Raw genomic sequence first — 22,179 nt, forward strand, 5'->3', positions numbered from 1 at the left:
TTTTTTTTAAAGCAAGTTGAGGTTAGGCAAACACCATCCGTTATCATTCAACATACCACTGGATTTTAAACCTACAACATCCCACCACAAGAAGACGTGCACCAACGACTCCTACCAACCATGTGGAGCCCCCCATTAGTGAAGTACTCAAGATTTATACCATTGATACCACAGCAACTCATCCATTCATTTTGGTGGGGGTTTTAGGTGTTCTTCATTTTGACGAACAGGTGGCATGAGCATGAATATGTTTTTATGTGAAGCCATTAATATCAATTTTTATGTACATTTACTCAAGTCTGCATATATTTTATGCGAATTTAAAAAATTCTGCATATATTTTATGTGGACTTCCTCATCATCATTTATATTGTTCATTTTTTGCATATTTAGGCTTTCGGAGGACGTCTCCCCAACCGCTCATCAAATAGATTATTTGGTTATTAATCTGCAAATCATGTTTATATCCCAGTTTTGAAACTCAAAATCGAAAACCCTAAAGAGATTTTTGGTCCTCAGTCAAAACATGAAAGTTATAAACCTATAATTCAACTTTTTAACGATTGTAAAACCATAAGTTTTCAATGTCAGATCGAAGAGATGCAAATATAAGAAGAAAGACAGTTCTATAAAAAACAGTCACATATTTGAAAGTAAGTTTGAATATATAAGAAATTCACACCTATGAAGGGTAAAAGTCTTATTAAATCCAGATATTTGCAATTTTTGTTACAAGAAGAATATAAAAAATTATAAGATTTTTAAAAAAATGCATCAAATTACCCATACTGTCTGGTCATTTTCCATAAATTTCTGGCATGTCAGATAGAATCTACCAATTTTGTGCAATTTTCCATTAAGAATGGTATATAAGGGCTAAAGGAAAAAATTGAAGTATCCCTGTGAAGATTCGAGAGAAAAGGGGATAAAATGAAGAACTTAAAGTATCCGTCCTACACGTTCATCCAAGAATAATTCTTTTCCCATAAGCAACAAAATGGCAAAGGGAATAAAACGTCTTCCAACCGTAACAAAGTTTTTACTTGATTCTGTTCATCCTCGCTTCATAGAAATCAATAATGAAGCATATCGACTCTTCCAAAAGTTGAAGGGCATGTCTGCAACACCCTGTGAAAGCATATTCAAAATCACAAGGGACATGGTGCCTGTCCAAGGTCAATAAGAGCCGTTATGGGCATGTATGCAACACCCTGTGAAAGTTAGATCTTTCTCAAGATCATGTAACTGCAAATCACAATCACAGCACTTTCTCTAGTTTTTACAAACATGAAAAAATGCAAGTTGTGATTGTGATTCTGAGAAAGTACCTCCCTTGAAAATAGAGAAAGTTGGCTACAAGACTGAACCCTCAAGCTTCAACTCTCCCAAGTATGATGGCTCATCCACCCTGTGGCTAAAGTAAACGTGCACTAAGTTACCCCTAGAACTCTCATTCTTCAAAGTATGAATAATACTTGAAAAAAGCTATCCATGAGAAAGGAAATCCCATTCATAAATCTCTCTCTCTCTCAATAAAAGAAAAGTCAAGCTGAAAGCTTCTTAGCAAATAGTCAAGTACCTGTTAAACACCTTCAGTACTTTCATCAATCAGTCATGGTACAACATGGATATGTACAAAAGGAACTGAACCAAGAAGTCAATACACAAGTCATGTTAAGCAGAAAAGTATGTTAGGCATCCCTTACTTTGACATTGATTTCAGAGAGAGAATAAAGGGGTGTCTTAGTAGGACTTGAAGGGCGAGCTGTAAATTTCCGAACAAGGTGCCTGAAGCATGGTAAGAAAAGTACATATGATACAGCAAGGATGATGGGAGCTGCAATAAACCAACCCAGTAACTGCAAAAACATGAACTTGGAAGTCAAGAGCTATTCAATAGAAACATGTAAAGAGCAGATAAACATACAAGCAAGTGTCTGAGACGGGGACTTGAACCATAGATCAAATCCACCTAAGGGACAGGGAAGACTTGAACCAAGCCTTCTGCGACTTGGTCAAGTCTTCAAGTAGGATTTAAGTTGCATATATTTGACACACCCAATCCCAAAGTCAGGAACAACATGGAATCAAGCAACACAGATGACCTGGGAAAGAGCCAAGTCTCCCCCTAAAACATAAGTCACTGCAAATGTTTTGGCATAGTGACATGCCACACCTATTTGTGTGACCCGCCCCACATAGTCCACAATTGTGTCCAAGTAAAAACTTTGGTATTACCGCATGGAAGATGCTGATAAGAACATCACGTGAAGCTTCGCCCGTGACAACCTTGCGAAGTGCATCAGTGGTTAGAGGGAAATGAGGACCACCAGTAACAACTTCACCAAAGCGCAAGAAGGGAACCACGAGACTGGGTGGAAAGGGGAGGAAAAGAAAAGCAAATGAGAAAAATATCAACATGTAACAGGAGGTGGAATACTCCCTGTAAAGGCTATAAATGATCCAAAACTTGTCCCTTGAAGGGGCATTTGATTCACAGTCGGGAGGACAAAGATGGTGTGTCCTGTCCTTTCCTGCCCACACCTGTCCATGGACAACCCAGGATGCATGGATGGAAAACCGTTTTAATTTGCATAAAGCGTCCATGCTGTCTTGTCCACGGGCAGAACAGCATGGGACAGGAAAAAGCATCCCATGGGGACGTGCAGGAAGTGCTGTCCCGGCCATCTGCACGTCCTGTGTTTGTGTGGGTGTGTGGGCAGTCGTGAGCCCCATGCGGCAGGCATCCCGCCAAATCAAACACCCCCTGAATCTCACAAAATTCAAGATTAATAATCAAGGACTCTAACACAAAACCAAGAAAACATGGATGACCAGCAACTATGGATATCTATGATTATTAGCAACTTTTCACAATAATGAAAAGCAGAAATAAGCATAAAAAAAGACATGAATAAGGTACCTTAGTTCTATTGGAGTGGCAACAAAATTAGCAAGCATCAGAGTGGGAGCATGGCAAACACTGCCAAACAATGCAATTGCTATCCCGCAGAGAAATACTGTGACACCTGCTTTTATTTCAGAATATCAATTAGTGACAGCCACAAATATCCATGTGGAAGCATATTCCCACACAACCACATCTGAAGAAACAGCAAAAAACGTGCATGCAAGCTACAATGCTCTGTTCATGAAAAAAAAACACTTACTAGAGGAGCAAATGCAGAAGAATATCCAGACTGATAATGGTGAAAATATCGAACAAAGAATGATCATATAGTGGTAACCTAGATATATCGTATGTGTTTGTTTACATGTACTTTGCAAAGCTAATCTTCTAGTGCACATCATACGGATCTCTAGTGCTGTAGAGTTTCAAGGGAGAGAAAGAAATACAGCTGCATCAATTTGAGGTATACACTGATTGTTGATCTTAAGAGCAGTTTCTTGAACAATTTTAACTCATTATGATTAAAAACATTAAACAATAAATCCAAGTTAAAATTTGATACCTAATGTAACAAATAACAAAAAAAAACATGTAAATAAATACAAAATAAACGATAAAAATCATAAACTGAGCTAGATGAATTTAGGGACATGGTGTTGACCATGCCCGCACATGTATGACTATGTCCATGAAGTGTCATGGTTGTCCAATATCGTGTATGGTGTCATGTCATTCAACACAATATAAACATGCCAAGTGTCCCTGTGAGTAGGAATGCAAATGGGTCAGATCCAGGATGGAGGTTTTGCAATTTTTTACTGTTCCGGATCCGATTCTGATTCCGATTTCGATTCCGATTCAAATCTCCATGTATTTAGCAGTTCCAGATCTGAACCATTTGCATCCCTACCTGTGAGTCTACACTAAAAACTAATTAGGTTCGAGTTTTGCTCCAACATTCAACAGTCATATTTGTCTAGAATTTTAAGAAGAAATGGGACTCACATTGTTCCCATTTCAAAACTAAATTCCAAAAAAACATCCATGCTCTCATTTTCCAAATTATCTGTCACCAAATTAATTAGTATTCATTTGTTTCTCTGCTGTATATTTTTCAGCATCTTCCTTTTTTGCTTCTTACAATTTACACAACCTTTTAGTAATTCTCACAAAATATCTAGGTTTGTTATTTTATGACCAATTATGTCTAATGATACCATACAAGTTTTTCCATAACTTGTCTGTTGAATGTATGTACATGATACAATCTTTATAACATTTTTGTGGTTCTCCTCCCCAGAGAAGAGGAATGCCTTTGGTTCTATAGAAAAAGAAACATAGTGATCCCCAAGTTCCATAATTTTTTTGTCCAGCAAATTCATTGTGCTAGCATAAATAAAGTGCCATCTCTAATGACATTTTAAGAATTTTCATAAGGAATAAAAGAACAATTTTGGGAATGAAATTAATTGTTCAATGTACTCTTCAGAAATTTATTAAAAAGCAAGATGGTGAAAATTAATGATGAACCATCATGGTGTTTCTAAATTTGTTATCGGCAAAAAAATGTGACGAAGCATGTTAAGGTCATAAAGACTACAGTATACTAACGACGGTTCTATATACATCCATTTCTTACTTTTACTTATTGAACTTAGAATTTGTACTAATGTATGCCATGTCACAGGGACTCGGCCAACTGGGTGCCGCACCCGCGTCGATGCGATGCGATGCGATGCGGGTGGATGTGCGGGTGCGGCACCCGGTGTGGTCAACCTGACCCTGGGTGTGTTGACTGCACCCAGGATCATTTATGTCCAACTTTTGGACTTTTTATATATACTTTTTTTTTATATTTTTGCCGCACCCAAGTTTTTTGAAAGTGCCGCACCCCCGCACCCACACCCATGTGACATAGCATGTATGACATCCCATGTGACAAATGAACATGGCTATGCCTTTTCATCATGTTTTGTTTTGGCTTAAATGTTTACGTATCGGGTTGGTCATTTAAGGAACACAAAATTGATTCAGATCGTATTAATAAGACTGGCCATGGGCAGATTGGTTTTAGCTTTTAACCTTTTCAAATCAAAATCCTTTCAAAGGAATGGAGGGCCGTATCCTAGCTTAGACTGTTACAACCATCAGAAGTGAAAGAAGAGAAAGGATAGTGCAGTCCTATCCTGCCCTGAACTTTATTTCTCTACATACACAAGTCAGTACCATCAATAAAAGAAATGATTAGATTAATTCTCTTTCCACAATAAAAAATTTTGAGGTGAAAAAAGGAGGTTGTATCGGGGTAACCGGAAAGCGCCTATAGGCATGGGGAAGCATACTTTCCCAAAATGCGCTTTGGAAGCATGAAATACAGCGCTTACGAAACAAGTGGGGAAGCACAAGTTTTAAATGGCTTCTCATTAATGGAAAGCTCGCTTCCCGATAATTAGGGGTGTCAACGGGTCGGGTTTACTCGGACCAAACCCTATAGGATCCAGGTATGGTGATAAACTCACATAGGTGCGGGTGCGGCGATGTGGCACTTTAAAAAAACTTGGGTGCGGGGGTGCGGGAGGGTATATATATATATTAACAGTTAACAGCAGCAACACTAATTTTTAACAGTATTTTTTTTAGTCCAGATTTGGCCATTTATGACCTTGGGTGTGTTGATCGCACTGGCTGCCGCACCCGAGTCGCGTTGACAAGGGTGTGGCACCCTGTTGGCCGAATCTCTGTGACATAGGTGATAAATAAGAAGATCCGATTAAAACCCAAGTCCGGACCCGAAGGTCTGATTAATACATGGATCCGGGTATAGTTTGTGAAATTTTATACCAGATCCGGGCCCAACACGAGTTCCGATTAAGACACGCAAATTTTCAATGTAAAAAAGATAAAAAATATTATTTTATCAAGTATGGTTCATGTAGTTCTTATCGGATCCGGGTATGGTTTCTCTTATAGTGGACCTTATTAGACTCAGGTCCGGACCCGATACCATACCCAAAAATGGGGTCCAAGTTTGGTTCCACCGGGGTCCAAACCAAACCCAACCCGTTGACACCCCTACCGGTAATAGACATTTTTAGCCCTACCTTTTATAAGTTTTATGAAAAAAGTATAAAAGAAAATTAAAAGGGTATAATGGTCATTGTGCATTATAAAAGGGAAAGTTGAGGGTTTCGACTTTCCCAAATTTTCCAAATCTGAACTCTCCATCTCTCTCGTTCTCTCCGGCGACCTTCGGCGACCATGGGTGTCTTCAAGTACGCCCTCTCTCTTTCTCGCTCTAATTCTCTCAGTCTCTCTCGTTCGCTCTGTCTCTCGCTCACTTTGTCTGTCACTCTATCTCTCACTCTTTCTCTATCTCTATCTCTCACTCTTTCTCTATCTCTACCTCTCTTTGTCTCTCACTCTGACTCTCGCTCTGACTCTCCTCTCCCCTCTCAGTCTCTCACGCTCTCTGTCCCTCACTCTCTGTTTATCAGGCCCTCTCTTGCATTTTCATATGTTCTTTTTTTTTCTGAAGAGAGTTTACATTTTTATATGTTAAATGCATGATACTTGAGGGCCTGACAAAGTTTCTTTTCAATTAATAAATATTGATTATGATATAGATATAAGAAAGAAATCTTCAGAAAGATTGATCATGTCATTGCTGTAAGAATTTGTTTGGACTTCTCCCCGTTGGCTGAACTGAAGTTCAGTCATGGATCGGGTTATGCAGTTTGCAATTTGCATTTTTATATGTTCTTTTGTTTTTTTAAGAGTTTGCATTTTTATATGTTAAATGCATGGTACTTGAGGGCCTGATAAAGTTTGTTCTAGAGCTTCTTTTCATTGATTATGATATACATACAAGAAATAAATCTTATGAAAGATTGAACATGCCATTGCTGAAAGAATTTGTTTGCACTTCTCCCCGTTGACTGAACTGAAGTTAAGTCATGGACCAGGTTATGCAGTTTGCATTTTTATATGTACTTTTTTTAAGAGAGTTTGCATTTTTATATGTTAAATGAATGATACTTGAGGGCCTGATAAAGTTTATTTTAGAGCTTCTTTTCAATTAACAAATATTGATTATGATATAGATACAAGAAAGAAATCTTTTGAAAGATTGACCAAGACATTGCTGTAAGAATTTGCTTATGTCACTAAGATTCCATGAATACAATGTAAACTGTGAATCAAATCATCAATGCATATATGTTAAGGCTGATGATCTAACCAGAAATTTTTTAATTAAGAAAATTGCTTAGAAGTTAGAACTCTTTATAGTAGCAATTTGCAAATGTGATTTGTCATGGAGTTGTAATATTTTGTTGGTTCGATTTTGGTGATTTGAAGTTTGAAATTTGAAGTTTGAATGTTGAAGTGAAGTATTGAATTGTGTTAATTTTAAAGTCTAAAGTTTATACTTTAAACTTTGAAATGCTTGAAATTAAATTACGTTTTTAGTGCTTAAATACTTTAATGCATAATTTGTTCTGTGCATTTAAAAATTTAACCATATCTCCATGCAATCTTTTAGTTTATTGATTTTTCTATATTGCAGAGATCACAACCTCAAATAACAAGTCATTTGATTCATTTCTTCAAAGAGGTACGCATTTTAATCAAATTTATTAGTTTTTTTGATGTATTATTTATTAATTGCTTGCATCATGATGCATTTGTTAAATGGTTGCAATAGGAATATGAATTATGAATTATGAATTATGAATTATGAAATTTTCTTTATGTATTATCTATTAAATGTTTGCAACAAGATGCATTTGTTAAATGGTTGCAACTTGCAACTGGAATATGAATTATGAATTTTTCTTGATGTATTATTTATTAAATGCTGCAACATGATGCATTTGTTAAATGATTGCAACATGAATTATGAATTTTTTTGATGTATTATTTATTAAATGCTTGCAACATGATGCATTTGTTAAATGCTTGCAACATGAATATGAATATGAATATGAATTATGAATTTTTCTTGATGTATTATTTATTAAATGCTTACAACATTTGTTAAATGGTTGCACTTGCATATATGATTCAATTTTGAGATTAATAGATCAACTTTAATGTTATCTACTCAATTTTATTTTGTCAATGATAACATGGTAAATTAAGAAAAATATAAATACATTTTCGCTTATGTTTCGATTTCTATTCACTTTCCACTTGAATCCTAAGTCGCTTCCTTCTTTGTTCACCCTTCGAATCCTGATTCGCTTCCCTTCTCGCTTTCAAGACGATTCCTAGTTCGCTTTTAAGTCGTCTTGTGCTTCCCGCTTCCTAAAATTTTAGAAGTGCCTCACTTTCCATTTCCGCTTCCTGAATCGCTTCCCGCTTCCTCGACTGACAAGTATGGATTGTATTATTTGCTTAGCTAGGACATGAACAAACATGGACTAGCTAAGAACTTTAAGCCTTTTTTTGGCAGTTGGGAGATGGAGTAGGTTGGCATGTAATGTAAACAAGAAATCCACAGAAAAAGGAAAACTAATTTAATGTATTCATTCATGGTACTTAAGAGTGCCACAGAAGAATGTAAGATCCAACAAAAGCCATACCACTAGACTTGAGGAGTCCAAAACAAAGAAAGAAGGTAATTAGGCTTTCGAAAGATAAAATTTACAATTTTACTTAAGGGTATCAAGTTCATTAGTTTGGTTTGTTTATAAAAAGGTTCTTGACTACAGTTAATAAGAAGAAGAAGAAGAAGAAAAGATCATAAGAGAAATAAGGAAGAACCACACTTTTCCATAAAATTATGATAGCAATAGGTTTGTACAATCTCTTTTTCTTAAATAAGTGTTACATTCCGCCTAAAAAGGAACTACCACTGTTTTACAGGAAAAAAGTAAATGACACTAAAACCAAAGGTTTCAATGTTACTTTCAGATTTTTTTATGAAATAAAATTTGGACCAAATTTTCTCTGCTTCAACTCTCTGTCTGTGTGTATGTATCCATGTATGTATTTATAGATATATTCATTTATATGCAATTACAAGTGGAGATATGAAAATAGAATTCGTGTTTGATGATTTTGGATTCACCCACTAATGGGAATAAATGAAGTTGGCAAGATGAGTTATCTCTTCCATTCAGGAGGGACAGAAAAGTCCTTCCACACCAAGACCAGGCAAGTGAGATGTGCCTGTGTCGTCATTTGATCATAGCAAAAGTGCATGTAATGTTCACTGCTCTTCAGAAAGGCCGGTAGATTTTATAGTTCTTTAACAGATCTGTTCAAAATTTCAAATATCCTTGATAATGCCAACTATTACAAGGCAGCATCCTGATATTTCAACACTTGTTTGGGCAAAAAAGGGCCTCAATAATTTATTCAAATGATCAAAATATATATGCATGTCTTGTTAAAATGTAATCATTAACCGCGTTGTATGTACATATATATATTTGTATATATAAAGAGAGAGATACATATACATATATACCATGTATATATGTATACATAACTCTCTCTCTCTCTCTCTCTCTCTCTCTCTCTCTCTCTCTATATATATATATATATATATATATATATATAAAATGTAATCATTAACCTCGTTATATGTACATATATATATTCATATATATAGAGAGAGAGATACATATACATATATACTATGTATATATGTATACATCTCTCTCTCTCTCTCTCTCTCTCTCTCTCTCTCTCTCTCTCTCTCTCTCTCTCTCGCTATATATATATATATATATATATATATATATATATATATATATTGCTCTTAATAACCCGAAAAGGGTATTTCTGTAATTTCCTATTTTACACATATTCCATTTGGAATATGATTGTACTTTTCTTTTTTCTTTTCTTATTTTCTTATTTTCTTTTTTGTGGTTTGTGCCACCTAGGGAAGGCTCCCCAAAAGAGTCGTCGGGGAGCCCCCAACAGTCACAAATGTGACTGTTGGGGGCTCCCAACGACTCCTTTGGGAGCCCCGTATGTGGCTCCTCTTGTTGTGCATAAATAGGGGTGTTTCCCCATGTAAATTGTTCAAGCTTGTGAGCTCAAGCTCTTGTCACATTTTCAATATATTTTCCTTTTCATGCCTTTGTGCATGATTATATTTTCTTACGCATTTGTGCGTACTTGTTCAAGTGTTATTTGAGTGCCTTTGTGCACATCTCTTGAGAGGTATTTGTGCTTGTATGTGTATTGTCTCTTCGTAGACATTTTCGCATGTCTGTGTGTGTGCATGCACATGCTTACTTGTGTTGGACATGACATTCTTATACAACAAATTGTGGAAACCACAAGTAGGGAAAGAATTTTATCATAAGCTGATAATTCAAATTCAACTGTTAGAAAAGGCAAAAGATGCAGGTGAAAAAACATAACTTGTTTTCCCATGTGTGCCGGTGTATAAGATAAATACATAATAACAGGATAATTATTTGGGAGTAATGCTAGTGTCGTACTTCAATTAGAAAGTCATAGTCATTTCAATCGGTTGAATGCTGCTAAGTTTAGTTTAAACTTCAAAGGTTCAAGGTTAGATAAAACTTATATTTTTATTTATGTATAAAAAATAACAAAAGCATGTTTAAATAATAAAAAATAATATAAATAAAAACTGAGGACTAATTTGAATGATATCCTGACAATATCACAGTAGTTTTACAAAACATAGTGTTATTGTCCTTTTTAGATCATTTCATGATTATTGATAATTTAAAAATATCACTCTATATTTATGATCATGTTCCATGTACAAGCGCATACCACAATCAATACACTCAAAATGGTAATGCTGGAAAAAGACTAGCAGTGACATACTTTTTTGCATGGATGCCTTTGGCATCAACATTTGGGTCAAATTTATATTTTTTGACCAAAAAAACCCTTTGTAACTCTATCATTCCTCCAATAGTGCATGAATCCAAATAATAACAATCGCTGCATAATGTCTCCACCTCCGATGGCATAAACAACAAATCCAATGTTTAATTCCTCCAACAACCATGTGCTCCACCTTTTTATTTCCTATTTGGCTATATAATCCTCATTGTCACTTGTCTATGTGACCAATCAAGCCCACCTCTTCAATGTTTCTCCTACCTCTTCCCCATAAAAAAAGTTCAGATTTAAAATCCATCTTTTTTGTGAAACTTGTGCTCAAATTAAAGGAGGTTTAACACAAGTGTTCGCTAGAAACTTGTTGATTGCTAAGGGTAAAAATTCTTGCCTTTGTTATTCTCAACCCTGAAAATTAGAGGGTTTTAATTTTCTGTGACTTGTCTACTTCAAGGTTTTGTCAAGCTTTAAGAATAAAACGTTCACTGGATTATAACTTTGTTTTACTTTGTTTTTCATTTTTTTAGGTTAGAAATAACTTTGTTTTTTCATTCATGTATGAATATAGGAAGACATCTACATGGATGCAAAATACCTAATTCTTAAAGTATATGTTGTGCATGTAATCTATGGAATTCAAGTTGTTCAATGCAGCAGCTTCATTTCTTCATTCTTATTACTTTTAGCGCTTTCTTCACTAAATATTTTTCCTCAGACAATTTGAAATCTATCACAAGTTTCTCCTCACCTAAACCCAAAAAGCTCTAGCGTACAAAGCCATGCAAGTCCATTGATACAATTATAACCATTTTTCCCAAAGAAGTAAGAAAAGACCAAAAAATACTCTGAATCTGAGAGACAAATTTCCACAACCATGAAGATCTTCGAATCAAGAAATCTCATCCAACATCCAACACCAACAAGAATGAGAATGGACAAACTCAAGAAACACCCACAAAATATAGGTCTGAACGTACCGCATATCGGGAAAACACCGAGTGTGATTCCAAGAGCAGCAGAAAATGCCAGTTGCTTAGGTTCAGTTCCCCTACCAAATCAGAAATCAGAAAAACAAAAAAAACATTGAATATATACGCAGTTAGCATTGTAAATTTTATAGATACCAACTTAAATTTCTCAATAAGGCAATAAAAAAATGCTTCTTGCAAGATGAAAAACTCACTCCCAAAATATACAAACCATATACTTCTCCATCCCTTAAGAAAAAGAACCATAAAATCCGAACCCCCACTACAAATGAGTTGTTCAAAGCGACCCCAAAAAAATCATAAAAGCCTAATTACCAAAAAGAAATGAAAAACACGCATCTCCATCCGCCATAACCACAACCTCAAATTGAAAGGAAAAAAGAGAAAGAAAAACATGATAAAAATAAGTAACGAACACCCAGAGCAATCACTAAAACAAAATGAAAAAACAAAAACAAAAACAAAAACAAAAACGCAGTCTAAAGTACAGATCAACCGTCCCAATAACAATAAAGACTCAACAAGCAACCAAACCCTTAGGAAGAAACTAATTAAATAAAAAAAAAAGAGAAACTTATTCATGATACAATAAATTTGAATACATGAAGAATAAACATGAACAAACAATCTAATCAATAAGAAAACACTACAGAGACACACCCAACAACCAAAAATGAAAAAAGTTTGAAAAAATAAATGAGAAATGTATACCTTCGAACAATCTGCAAGAACGGATCGACAATCTTAACATTGATCCATTGGATGAGACCAAACTTTAAGATCGTCATTCTTCTTCCCTTTTTTGCTCTTTTGAATCAATACTCAGATTACCATTTTGAAAAGACAACAAGAAAAGGTAAATTAGAGGAAGTGGCTTTCCAGATCAATGAAAGGAGGAAACAAAAACTGAAAGTTTTCCTTCTCAATCGTCCACGCAGCTGAACCTAAAACGGATGGATTTAGGGGAAGGGGGGCGCTAAAACTAAAAGTGATGTTCGATGGCCACGGGGCGGGTGCCCCACGGGGTTTTGGGTACCCAGCCCGAATCGGGTCGGTGTCAGTCTGCAATTTGCGGCCCCAGCCCAAATAATGTCGGGCCGGGCTGGGCCGGGCTTTATTAGATAATCGGTCTCTAGTCGGGTCGGGCCCTGTGTAAAATACACAAGGGATAGGCACGACCCGTTAATCGGGTCGGGCCTAAAGGGCTTGGCCCAAGCCGATCTCAAATGTGACTGAGTCAGGACAAGACATGAGTCAGGCCTGTTGGGTCCTAATGGGGCCAGCCCAGCCCGGCCCGATGGCCACCTCTACGTGCCAATAAAGCAAAGCAATCCAATCTCTAGATTGACAATCTGATTGGGATACTGTATGCAGTTTTGCATTCAATCCAAATCTAATGGATAATCTAACTTGATTACACATACATAAATATATAGAGTGAGGGTAGGTGCTTAATGATACGTGTTTAATGGGGTTTTCAGATTTTTTTAGTCTTTTTTTTTAAATTCTGACGGTACAAATGTGATTTATGTACTTGATTTTATTGGGATCAGCTCTTGAAGTGTTAAATTATGACACATGGGTGGGTTTTTATAAGGTTTAAAAAATAAACCTTCCAAAATCTTTGTAAATTTTTTAGTCCCAAATATCATTTTTTTTATCCAAAACACATGATCCAGGTGTAGATTCCTCTTAAATCGATCATGCCACCACATTTACGGGGTAGAAACTGCAAAAAAAATACTGAAAGAGCAAAAAACTCATTAAGCATGTTTCAATAAGCACCTACCCGTTTCTCTCTCTCTCTTTATATTTTTATATATATATACATACATGAGTGAGTAGTAGGGGTGGCAAAATCTGACACGACTGCCAACCCGCTTCTTAACCGGTTTTGAGTTTGGCTTAAACGGGTTCATGTGGTAAACTGGGCGACCCACCTAACCCGTTTATTAAACGGGTCGGGTTCGTGTTAGGGGTATGCCAACCCGCCAACCTGGCTGACCCGTTTAATAAACGGGTTAGGCGGGCGGGTCAACCCGTTTACCCGAACCCGACCCGCCAACCCATTTACCCGACCCTGACCCGCCCGTCAACCCGTTTACCCGACCCGCCCGCCAACCCGTTTACCCGTCCCGTTTATTAAACGGGTTAACTGTGTCGGGTCAGGTTACCCGTTTAATAAATGGGTCGGGTTCATGTTTGCCACAGCCGACCCGTTTAATAAGCAGGTCGGGTTCGTGTTGAGGTATGCTGACCCGCCCACCCGACCCTATTGCCACCCCTAGTGAGAGTAATAGTTGCTTAATCCACAGGTACTTAACAAAAATGCATGTGCCCAAGGCATTCATCGCATGTGTGAAGTACGCATAAGAAGTAAAAGCAATAATTAGCTCACTTCAAAAGTGCTGATAAAAACAGTTTTTTTATACCAAATGCACCTCTACAAAGGCATTTAGTTGTGCTTTTAAAGCATTATTAGAGGTCTCCAGTGGAACTGGGACCTTTAGTGGCACTTCAAAAGCGCTGCTGAATACTCTTTATTCTTGCTCTTGTCCATCATGCACACGATTTGTTAACCAGCTACCACTTTATATATATAGAGAGAGAGAGATGTATCTTTGAGACTATTTTATATCCAAGATTGTCATAGACCCTTTTAGGGAACATTCTTGCATGTGTTTTTTGTTTAATCTATACCCTTAGATGTGATCTCTACACTTTATTTAGGGTAATATGTATTAGTTTAGGCATTTTTTATGTATATATGTGTTTTTATCTTAATAAAAAAATCAACAATATATATATATATATATATATATATATATTATACTAAATACTTGATTAACTAAAAATCAGTTCTTGTTAAATTGATTTGAAATCAATGCATGGTTTTTAATAAATAAGCAACTATAAACACATTTACAGGTTCAATTTAAGCAAAAAAACTTGCACAAATGTCTTTTTAAAGAGGAATGGGAGATAAATGGTCTTGAATATACACATTACCCATATATATATATATATATATATATATATATATATATATATATATATATATATGTGTGTGTGTGTACAAACACGTAACATTGGACCCCTTATTGCTTAACGAGCATCAAACAATGCTTATTCGTCAATGTTGTGAGATTTAGGGTAACTAGTAGTGGTTACGACGGCCACTATCTCTGTGTCCTAAAAGTTATTTTTGCTTATAAATGATGTTTTGTCAAGAATTGCCCATCCACTATTACATGCTTATATATATATATATATATATATATATATATATATATATATATATATATATATATATATATAGAGAGAGAGAGAGAGAGAGAGAGAGAGAGAGAGAGAGAGAGAGAAGCCCGTAACACTGGACACACAAAGTGTACTCTTTTCCGCCATTGATTCCACATAGATCATCGGCTTTCATTTTTTTTAATGTCTTACATGAATTAGACAACCACTGCTAATTCATGTTTTTCTGTCGGGGCATTAGTGGCAGTTATGACCGCCACTAATGCCCCAGATTACACAGAATCAAATGTGTCAAGTGCGTCTAACCCTTGTTTGATAGATAGGTCGTCCACTGCCATGGTGTATATATATGGGTTTATGCTGAATATATATGTTTCCGTTTATGTATGATACAAGTGATTGTACCTATAATCTAGTTTGCATCTCACGATGTGAGATGTTTTGATACAATCTAACATCATAGATGTGTTTAGCATGCTCGATTTAGTAGGAATTGACTCTTAGATCATGTGTGTTTTTATTATGCAAAAAAAATTGATGACTTCACAACTATTAATTTTTGGATCGCTGAAAAAACTTGTATACAAGTTAGATTCTAACAATCCAAAAGTTGGTTCCCACTAAACAAAACGTGTAGTCTCTAGATCACATCTATGGCATTAGATGTGAGAAAATAACCCAAACAAGAGGGTCCCACCCCATTTACTAAGTTGTTTGCACATACGAACGATTGCAACAAACATAAACCCCAAATATATGAAAAATGATTGTACTTTATGGCAAAAATAATATGTTTTCCTAAAAACACCATAATTTGACAAAATTCACCTAATACCCATCGTATATGTGAAACTCATGAAGTTTGCATGATATATCACTTCGCTCATTGGGTATCACAATCTTCCACTTAAAAGGAGGTATGCATGGATGTTTTTGCAAACACCATGAAGTTCGCATAATAATATTTATGAACATCCTTTTATACCCAAACCTAAAAACTTTGTAAATACCTAACTAAGTCGGCATATATATGCAAAAGTTACTCCAAATATGTGAATTTTGTTTCAAATATGTGAATTTCTTAAGAGATCCAAAAATACATATCAATTTGTGCAAAATTTTAACATGCAAACCTTCATAACTTCGCATGCTTTATTAAATCATATATAAAGTCATTTTTGTTCATTTTGTTTCTCTTCTCATTTGTTTCTAAAAAGAACCGTAACCATTTTTATTCTAAAACCCTAAGCATTTTCTCTCTACCCTTGCGGCGAGTCTCGTAAAACTTTTTTATTGTATTTCGATGCGGTTGTGGTATCATCTTTCTTATTGACTTTCTCGGTTAGGTCGAAACTTTAGTCATATATATATATATATATGTATATTGTTATATTGTTATATTTTATTCCAAACTTTTTTCTTTTTTTTAGATATGAGCATTTAATAACTCCATGCATATTTGTGTTTGGTTGCTGTTGTGGATATTTTTTTTTATGTTTCTATGTTTTATTTAATATTTACCACCAAAAATATCATTTAGAGTTTACTATGTTTAGGGTCTTTTTCATATATATATATATATATTTTTGGTTTTTATGATATAGACAATTTATTTTTATTTGTTTGTCCTTTAATTAATATTCAATATTTTTATGTTGGTATAATCGGGATAGGATTTACTGTGCACAACCATAAGTCATCCTCCCTCTCCTTTACATCAACCTCCTCTCTTTGTTGACGATCCTCCTTTGCCCTCTCACCATCCACACTCACTCTCTACCTCAACATTGGTATCCTCCCTATGTTGAAGTTTTCACGTCTCCTCTCTCTCATCCACCTCACCCTTGGTCGTCTCTCTTTGTTGAGGTTTCTCTCCTACCCTCTTCACCCTCGCGATGCCTACCCTCTCTCTCTCTCTATCTCATTATTGTTACTGCAAGTAACTATGTCTCCTATTTTCTCCAATCGAGTATGTAGGTTAGCAATGATGGCAGAATCAAAAGTCATGGGTTCCTTACACTTCTTACTCATTTACTACTTACTAACATCACCCTCTAGAGATGCTTCTTGGATAGGGGACATGATACTGGACACAAACTGAACAACCTTTTTCTGCAATAATCTTTTTTATAGAAGCCTCAAGTTTAAGTATTTTCTGAGGCTTCTTATTTTATCGCAAAAATCTTGACATCATCTTAATAATGCTGCATTTTTTTGTGAATTACATAAAAAACCCATGCTCTTGGCCATCGAGTAGGTTTCTTGTCTATTCATATCGTAGACACCTCATTTTTTACTGAAATGTTTTTTCATAGAAATCTATGTTTTATTGTCTTCAATCTGATATTGACCATCCAAAATTATCTTGTTCAGATTTCTCACCAACATAAAAGTTATAGGGGACACTCTTGTCTTTGCAACACATCAAAAATTGCCTCAATCCAATATCAAAGCAAAAAGTTATAGCCGAAATATTGTTCACTCTCTCTAACGACAACCCAGGTTGTCGTCAACCCTTCAAGCATTGTCATCAGAGGTAAAGAATTGTCTTCTAAAACTTCCTAGTTGTCACCACCAGCTTTGAGTTGTCATCATAGGAGACTCTTCTTTTTTGAAAGGTGATGTCATCCATCCCTAACAATAATTTGAGTTGTCATCAATACCTATTCAATTGTCACCATCATCCATCCAACCTTTCATTATCGTTAGCACCTATCGTTAACGACAACATAAGTTGTTGTCAGCACTGAGTTGTCGTTAACATTAGTTGTCATTAACTAGGTTATTGTTAACTCTCTGCCATCCTTTTTTAGTGTGCCTCTTGAGCAGGATTTGCATTCTCGCCCTTTCAAAATTGAAACAAAAAGCCTATTCCCTCCCTCTCATCCTTCACTTTAAAAAAACATTCATCCAAGGCAATAAACCTTGGACAAAACTCAATTCATTTAAACATATCTTAACCTCAATCATCCAACTAGATGGATCCCAGATATGCAAGAAACATATCTAGATCTGCGTAAAAACTATAAATAAGGGGTCATCCCTCCCTATTTCAGCATCTAGTCTTCAAATCCCCTATCATTGTTACTTTGTTAGAATCTTGACAAAACCTAGTCTAGTCTATCCTAGCCTAGGCCATAGATCGCTATCTCACCAGTCTTTTAGAGTTTGTGCCTACCTAAAGTGTTGTCCACGCTCTTTCATGCTCGTCAACCATAGAAAGGGGTATCTAAGCCCGATGTGTGATTTGATTATTATTTTTAATGTTTATCTTATTTATTTAATATATTATTTGTGTTTTGGGTAATCTAATGTATCACATTTTGCTTGCCTCGTGTTATTTTCAAGTTTCGGTGGTTTTCACCACCAAACTCGCCTTCTTTTTTAGGATTCACAAAAAAGGTACGAATTAACATAACATTGTTGCTATAGATACAACAATCGATAATTCCTGGTTAGGCTAATCCTTCATCATCATAGGAGAAAAGGCTTTTTACCTTGAAGAATGTACCTCACATCTTCTCAAATTCGAATTTGGTTCTTCGAATCCACATTTAAAAAGATTTTCTAAAGTGAAAAACTCTTATTTTTGTTTTCCAAAAATAAAGGGGATCCACGGATTAGCGATCATGATGGGATGTTCGATAAACTTGCATATCTGAGTTTTTGAAAAATTGATGTTATAAGGTCGGTACCTTCATGTTCTTTTTGTGTGTTTTCAGATCTAGATTCACCTCGGATCCAAATCCTATCATTTCATTTTTGTCTTGTTAAACACTATCTCGGTTACAGAGGCGTATCTCCCTCATTTTAAATTTAGTTTTTGTGTTCTTAGGCTCATTTGAAAGATGACAAGCATGGTTTTGTTTTTCATGTTTGACCCATTTTTAGATTTTGTAGTTACAATCTCTGAAAACAAGCGTGAACAATAAAAATAGTCATTTCTGTGACTATTTTTTGTTAGAGTGATCTATTTTTTCATTTTTTTCAATGATCTAAAGATGAAAACCTGTGTTTTTTTGGCTTGTTGGAATCTAAGAAACATATCTAACTCTGTTTAGTTTTTAGACAAGATTAAATCTTCCCCTAGAGCCTTTGTTTTATTGACTCAAAATTGGGTATAAATTCTTTTCATATACAAAGAAACAATATGCAATTTGCCTTCTCGGAAGAGTATCTCTCCAACTATTCACCTAATCACTGTGATTTCAGTGGCATTGGAAAGATAAAAAAATTATTTTTATGTTCTTTTAATGGTTTTTCCAAATCTGAGACATTGAAATCCCTTCAAGTGCATGTTCAACACATGTTTTAGTAGGAATAGGAGCATTATGCGCCTGTTCAACACATGTTTTAGGTTTGTTTTCAAGAACATATCTCGACACCCGCTCATCAAAATCCATTGTGTCATACGCTATTGAAGGGTATTTTAATTTTTTGTCTTTTCTTTGTTGGAACTTTTCTCTAATTCTACCATTCTCTCCGTCAAAAATTTGCATCAATCCCTATTGTTGTTTCCCAACTTAGATTTTTTTTATAGAAAAGTTTATTCATTTCGGATTGGGTCCAATTTTGTTTGGATTTTGGGGCCCTGGTTCCAAAATTCATGTTTGGTCCTCAGCGTCCTCCGGGTATAAACAGAGGAACCTCCATGGTAGGTGAAGCATCTTCACATATCAAAGCCTTTTGGACGAGCCTCCCAGCCCTACTCTCAGTATGGTCCTGCATGGAAGCACCTCAGGATCCTCTGATTCATCGCTCTCCTCCGATGCGGCTCCTGAAGGAAGCCCCTCTCCATCAGAAGGAATGAAGGCCAAGGCCTGTAAGTTCTCCAACCCCTCTCTGTAAGAGCAGCCAGGTAAGTTTTTTATCCCCAAAATTATCCATTTTTTACAAAAGAGCTTTGTTGTTAGGATCTTCCTAATGACAACTGAGTTTGTTGTTAATTGAGTTCTGACGACAAGTTAGGTTATCGTCAGAAGTCCTACTTTGGACCACTGATGACAACTCTTCATCTCAATCATTATCGTCACGACCCATTGAGTTGTTGTTAGAGACATGTCGTTGTCGATGAATTATTGTCAGTATTTCAGGGTTTTCTAGTGATAGTTTGGCCTATTTTCAGTTGATTTTCTCCAAAAAAAGTTTGCATTTTTTATTTTCTAAAACATTCTCAAAGCATTTTAAACTAAAAATCGAGCCCTATTAGCTCAAAAATCTGCATTTTATAGAGATTTATGCCCAAAACCCTGATTTGGGCCTTTTTCGAGAACCAAACGGTCACCCTTCGATTCAGGCTGATTTTGAAGAAAAATATACAAAATTGTTTATTACCATTTTTTTTAAATGGCCATATTGTACACTAAAATGCTGTATTTTTTGAAATGCCTTATAATTTTTGAAATCCACCTGATGTCTAAATTCATAAATTTTTTACTATAAAATAATCTTTTTACCCTTCACACAAGCGAATTTCCTCTAGATATGAACTTCTTCCTAAATATCCAAATATGCAATTTTTTTTCAAATATCAATTTTCTCTTAAATATTTGATTTTTCTTTCAAATATGTGAATTTTCTCCTAAATATGTGATTTTTCTTTCAAATATGTAAATTTTCTCCCAAATATGTGAATATTCTCCTTAATATATGATTTTTCTTATATAGGCTTTAACAACAATTTTGAAGTGGTGCTTAATGAGTACAATTGTTTTTTTTTTACCTTTAGTGATACTTTTGCAAATATCTGGTAGAAGGCCCTTTGCTTGACAAGTCCTAACATTTGCAAATACAGTATGACATTCGCAACTATGAGTTGCAAAGGTTCCCGAAATGTGTAAACTCTTTCTACTAAAATCATATAAGGGACACAAGCATGATGATGATAGCAAATGTGAGAGTATTTAGTTAAAAAAGGTGTGCACATTTTGGAGAGCTTCACAACCCATGGTTGCAAATGTTCCCAAAATGTGTGTGCCTCCTTTTAATAAAATTGCATAAGAGGTACAAGCGAGATGACATTTGTAAATGTATGAATATTAAATTTGCATATTTAGGTAAAAATTTGCATATTTGAATATTTGAAGGGAAATTTGTTTGTGTGAAAGATAAAAAGGTCATTTTATAACAAAAAAATTTATAAATTTAGACATTTGGCGGATTTCAAAAATTGTAGGTATGTTAAAAAAATATGTCATTTTTGTCGTACAATATGATTATTTTTTTGTCTTTTGTGTAAATCACTGAATAAAAGCGATACATAGTGCCACCATTAGCTTTGGGAAGCGATATTAGAATTAAATGCCAATTACCATGCCCAGGATTTAATGGATTGCCCCGCAAAAGAAGAGAAAATGTAAATTTCCATGGAATTGAATCATAAAAGGTTTTTTTGCTTCCTCCCAAAAAAAAAGAATTCATAAACGGCCACTTGATGATGTGTATATAAGCTTGAAGTTACCTAACCTTTATCCAAATTGTTTAATCTTATCTCCACACTTTCTACTTTGTCATCAAACTGGGTATTCCAACTGGAAACACTTTTGTAATGATAGTATGACCTAACAACCGGGTTACTACATTTGGCTCCTATCTTTACACTTTTAATTTTTTAATGATTGTCAACTATATCACCCAGTTTTTTAAAACATTGTGATATTTTAGTGTTTTATTAACAAACAGTGAGATATTATTGCAAGATTTTTCAAAATCTCACATATTTTAGACATCATAATATTATTATAGTTTTATCTCATTTAGTTTTTTTTTTATATTATTGCAAGATCAGAGATCTAACTGGGCTGACTTTGCCTGCCATACTTTCTATCATTGTTCTGGCAACGTAGAACTGGGCTTACCCCTTGCCCCAAGAAGTCACCACACTTTGGCTTGTGCAATGGGTGAGATTTGAACCTAGACCACCTGTCTAGCGGCCAGGCACCATCCCACTATACGCCAAACCCCTTTGGGGGCTATCATCATTAGTTAGTTTTAGTTATTTTTTTTTTTTTGCTTTTCTTAAGAATAAAAAAACCCTCACCAGGTAAAACACTGAACCCAAACTTACATGCCCCAGTCATGATAAAGCAACTACAACACACTACTTTTAAATGATAGAATACTTGGGATAGGTGCTTTCATTGGGCAGTGGGATCGTTGAAACAATGGGTTGGGATTGGTGTTGGC

At 35.4% G+C, this 22,179-nt stretch overlaps 1 protein-coding gene across 1 annotated transcript; it reads right to left on the reverse strand.

The window, feature by feature from the left end:
• Positions 1–1,544: 1,544 nt before the first annotated feature.
• Positions 1,545–12,673, reverse strand: LOC149820314 (uncharacterized). Its single transcript, XM_089982866.1, has 5 exons — positions 12,448–12,673; positions 11,725–11,795; positions 2,924–3,029; positions 2,239–2,371; positions 1,545–1,859 (listed from the first exon to the last, which is right to left on the reverse strand). Exons 1-5 carry the CDS (start codon positions 12,522–12,524, stop codon positions 1,692–1,694), a joined length of 555 nt encoding a protein of 184 aa, XP_089838992.1. The 5' UTR covers positions 12,525–12,673; the 3' UTR covers positions 1,545–1,691.
• Between the last annotated feature and the right edge of the window lie 9,506 nt (positions 12,674–22,179).

The sequence above is a fragment of the Nuphar pumila genome, chromosome 12 (genome assembly GCF_984573655.1).
Source record: "Nuphar pumila chromosome 12, dmNupPumi1.hap1.1, whole genome shotgun sequence".
Classification (NCBI taxonomy): Eukaryota; Viridiplantae; Streptophyta; class Magnoliopsida; order Nymphaeales; family Nymphaeaceae; genus Nuphar; species Nuphar pumila.

Excerpts from the sequence above, each read along its gene's own strand:
- LOC149820314 (XM_089982866.1), bottom strand. The coding sequence starts at position 12,524 with ATGACGATCTTAAAGTTTGGTCTCATCCAATGGATCAATGTTAAGATT. Across the intron at positions 11,796-12,447 it reads TTCTTGCAGATTGTTCGAAG|GGGAACTGAACCTAAGCAAC; the intron begins GTATACATTTCT and ends CTGATTTGGTAG. Across the intron at positions 3,030-11,724 it reads CGGTGTTTTCCCGATATGCG|GTGTCACAGTATTTCTCTGC; the intron begins GTACGTTCAGAC and ends AAATAAAAGCAG.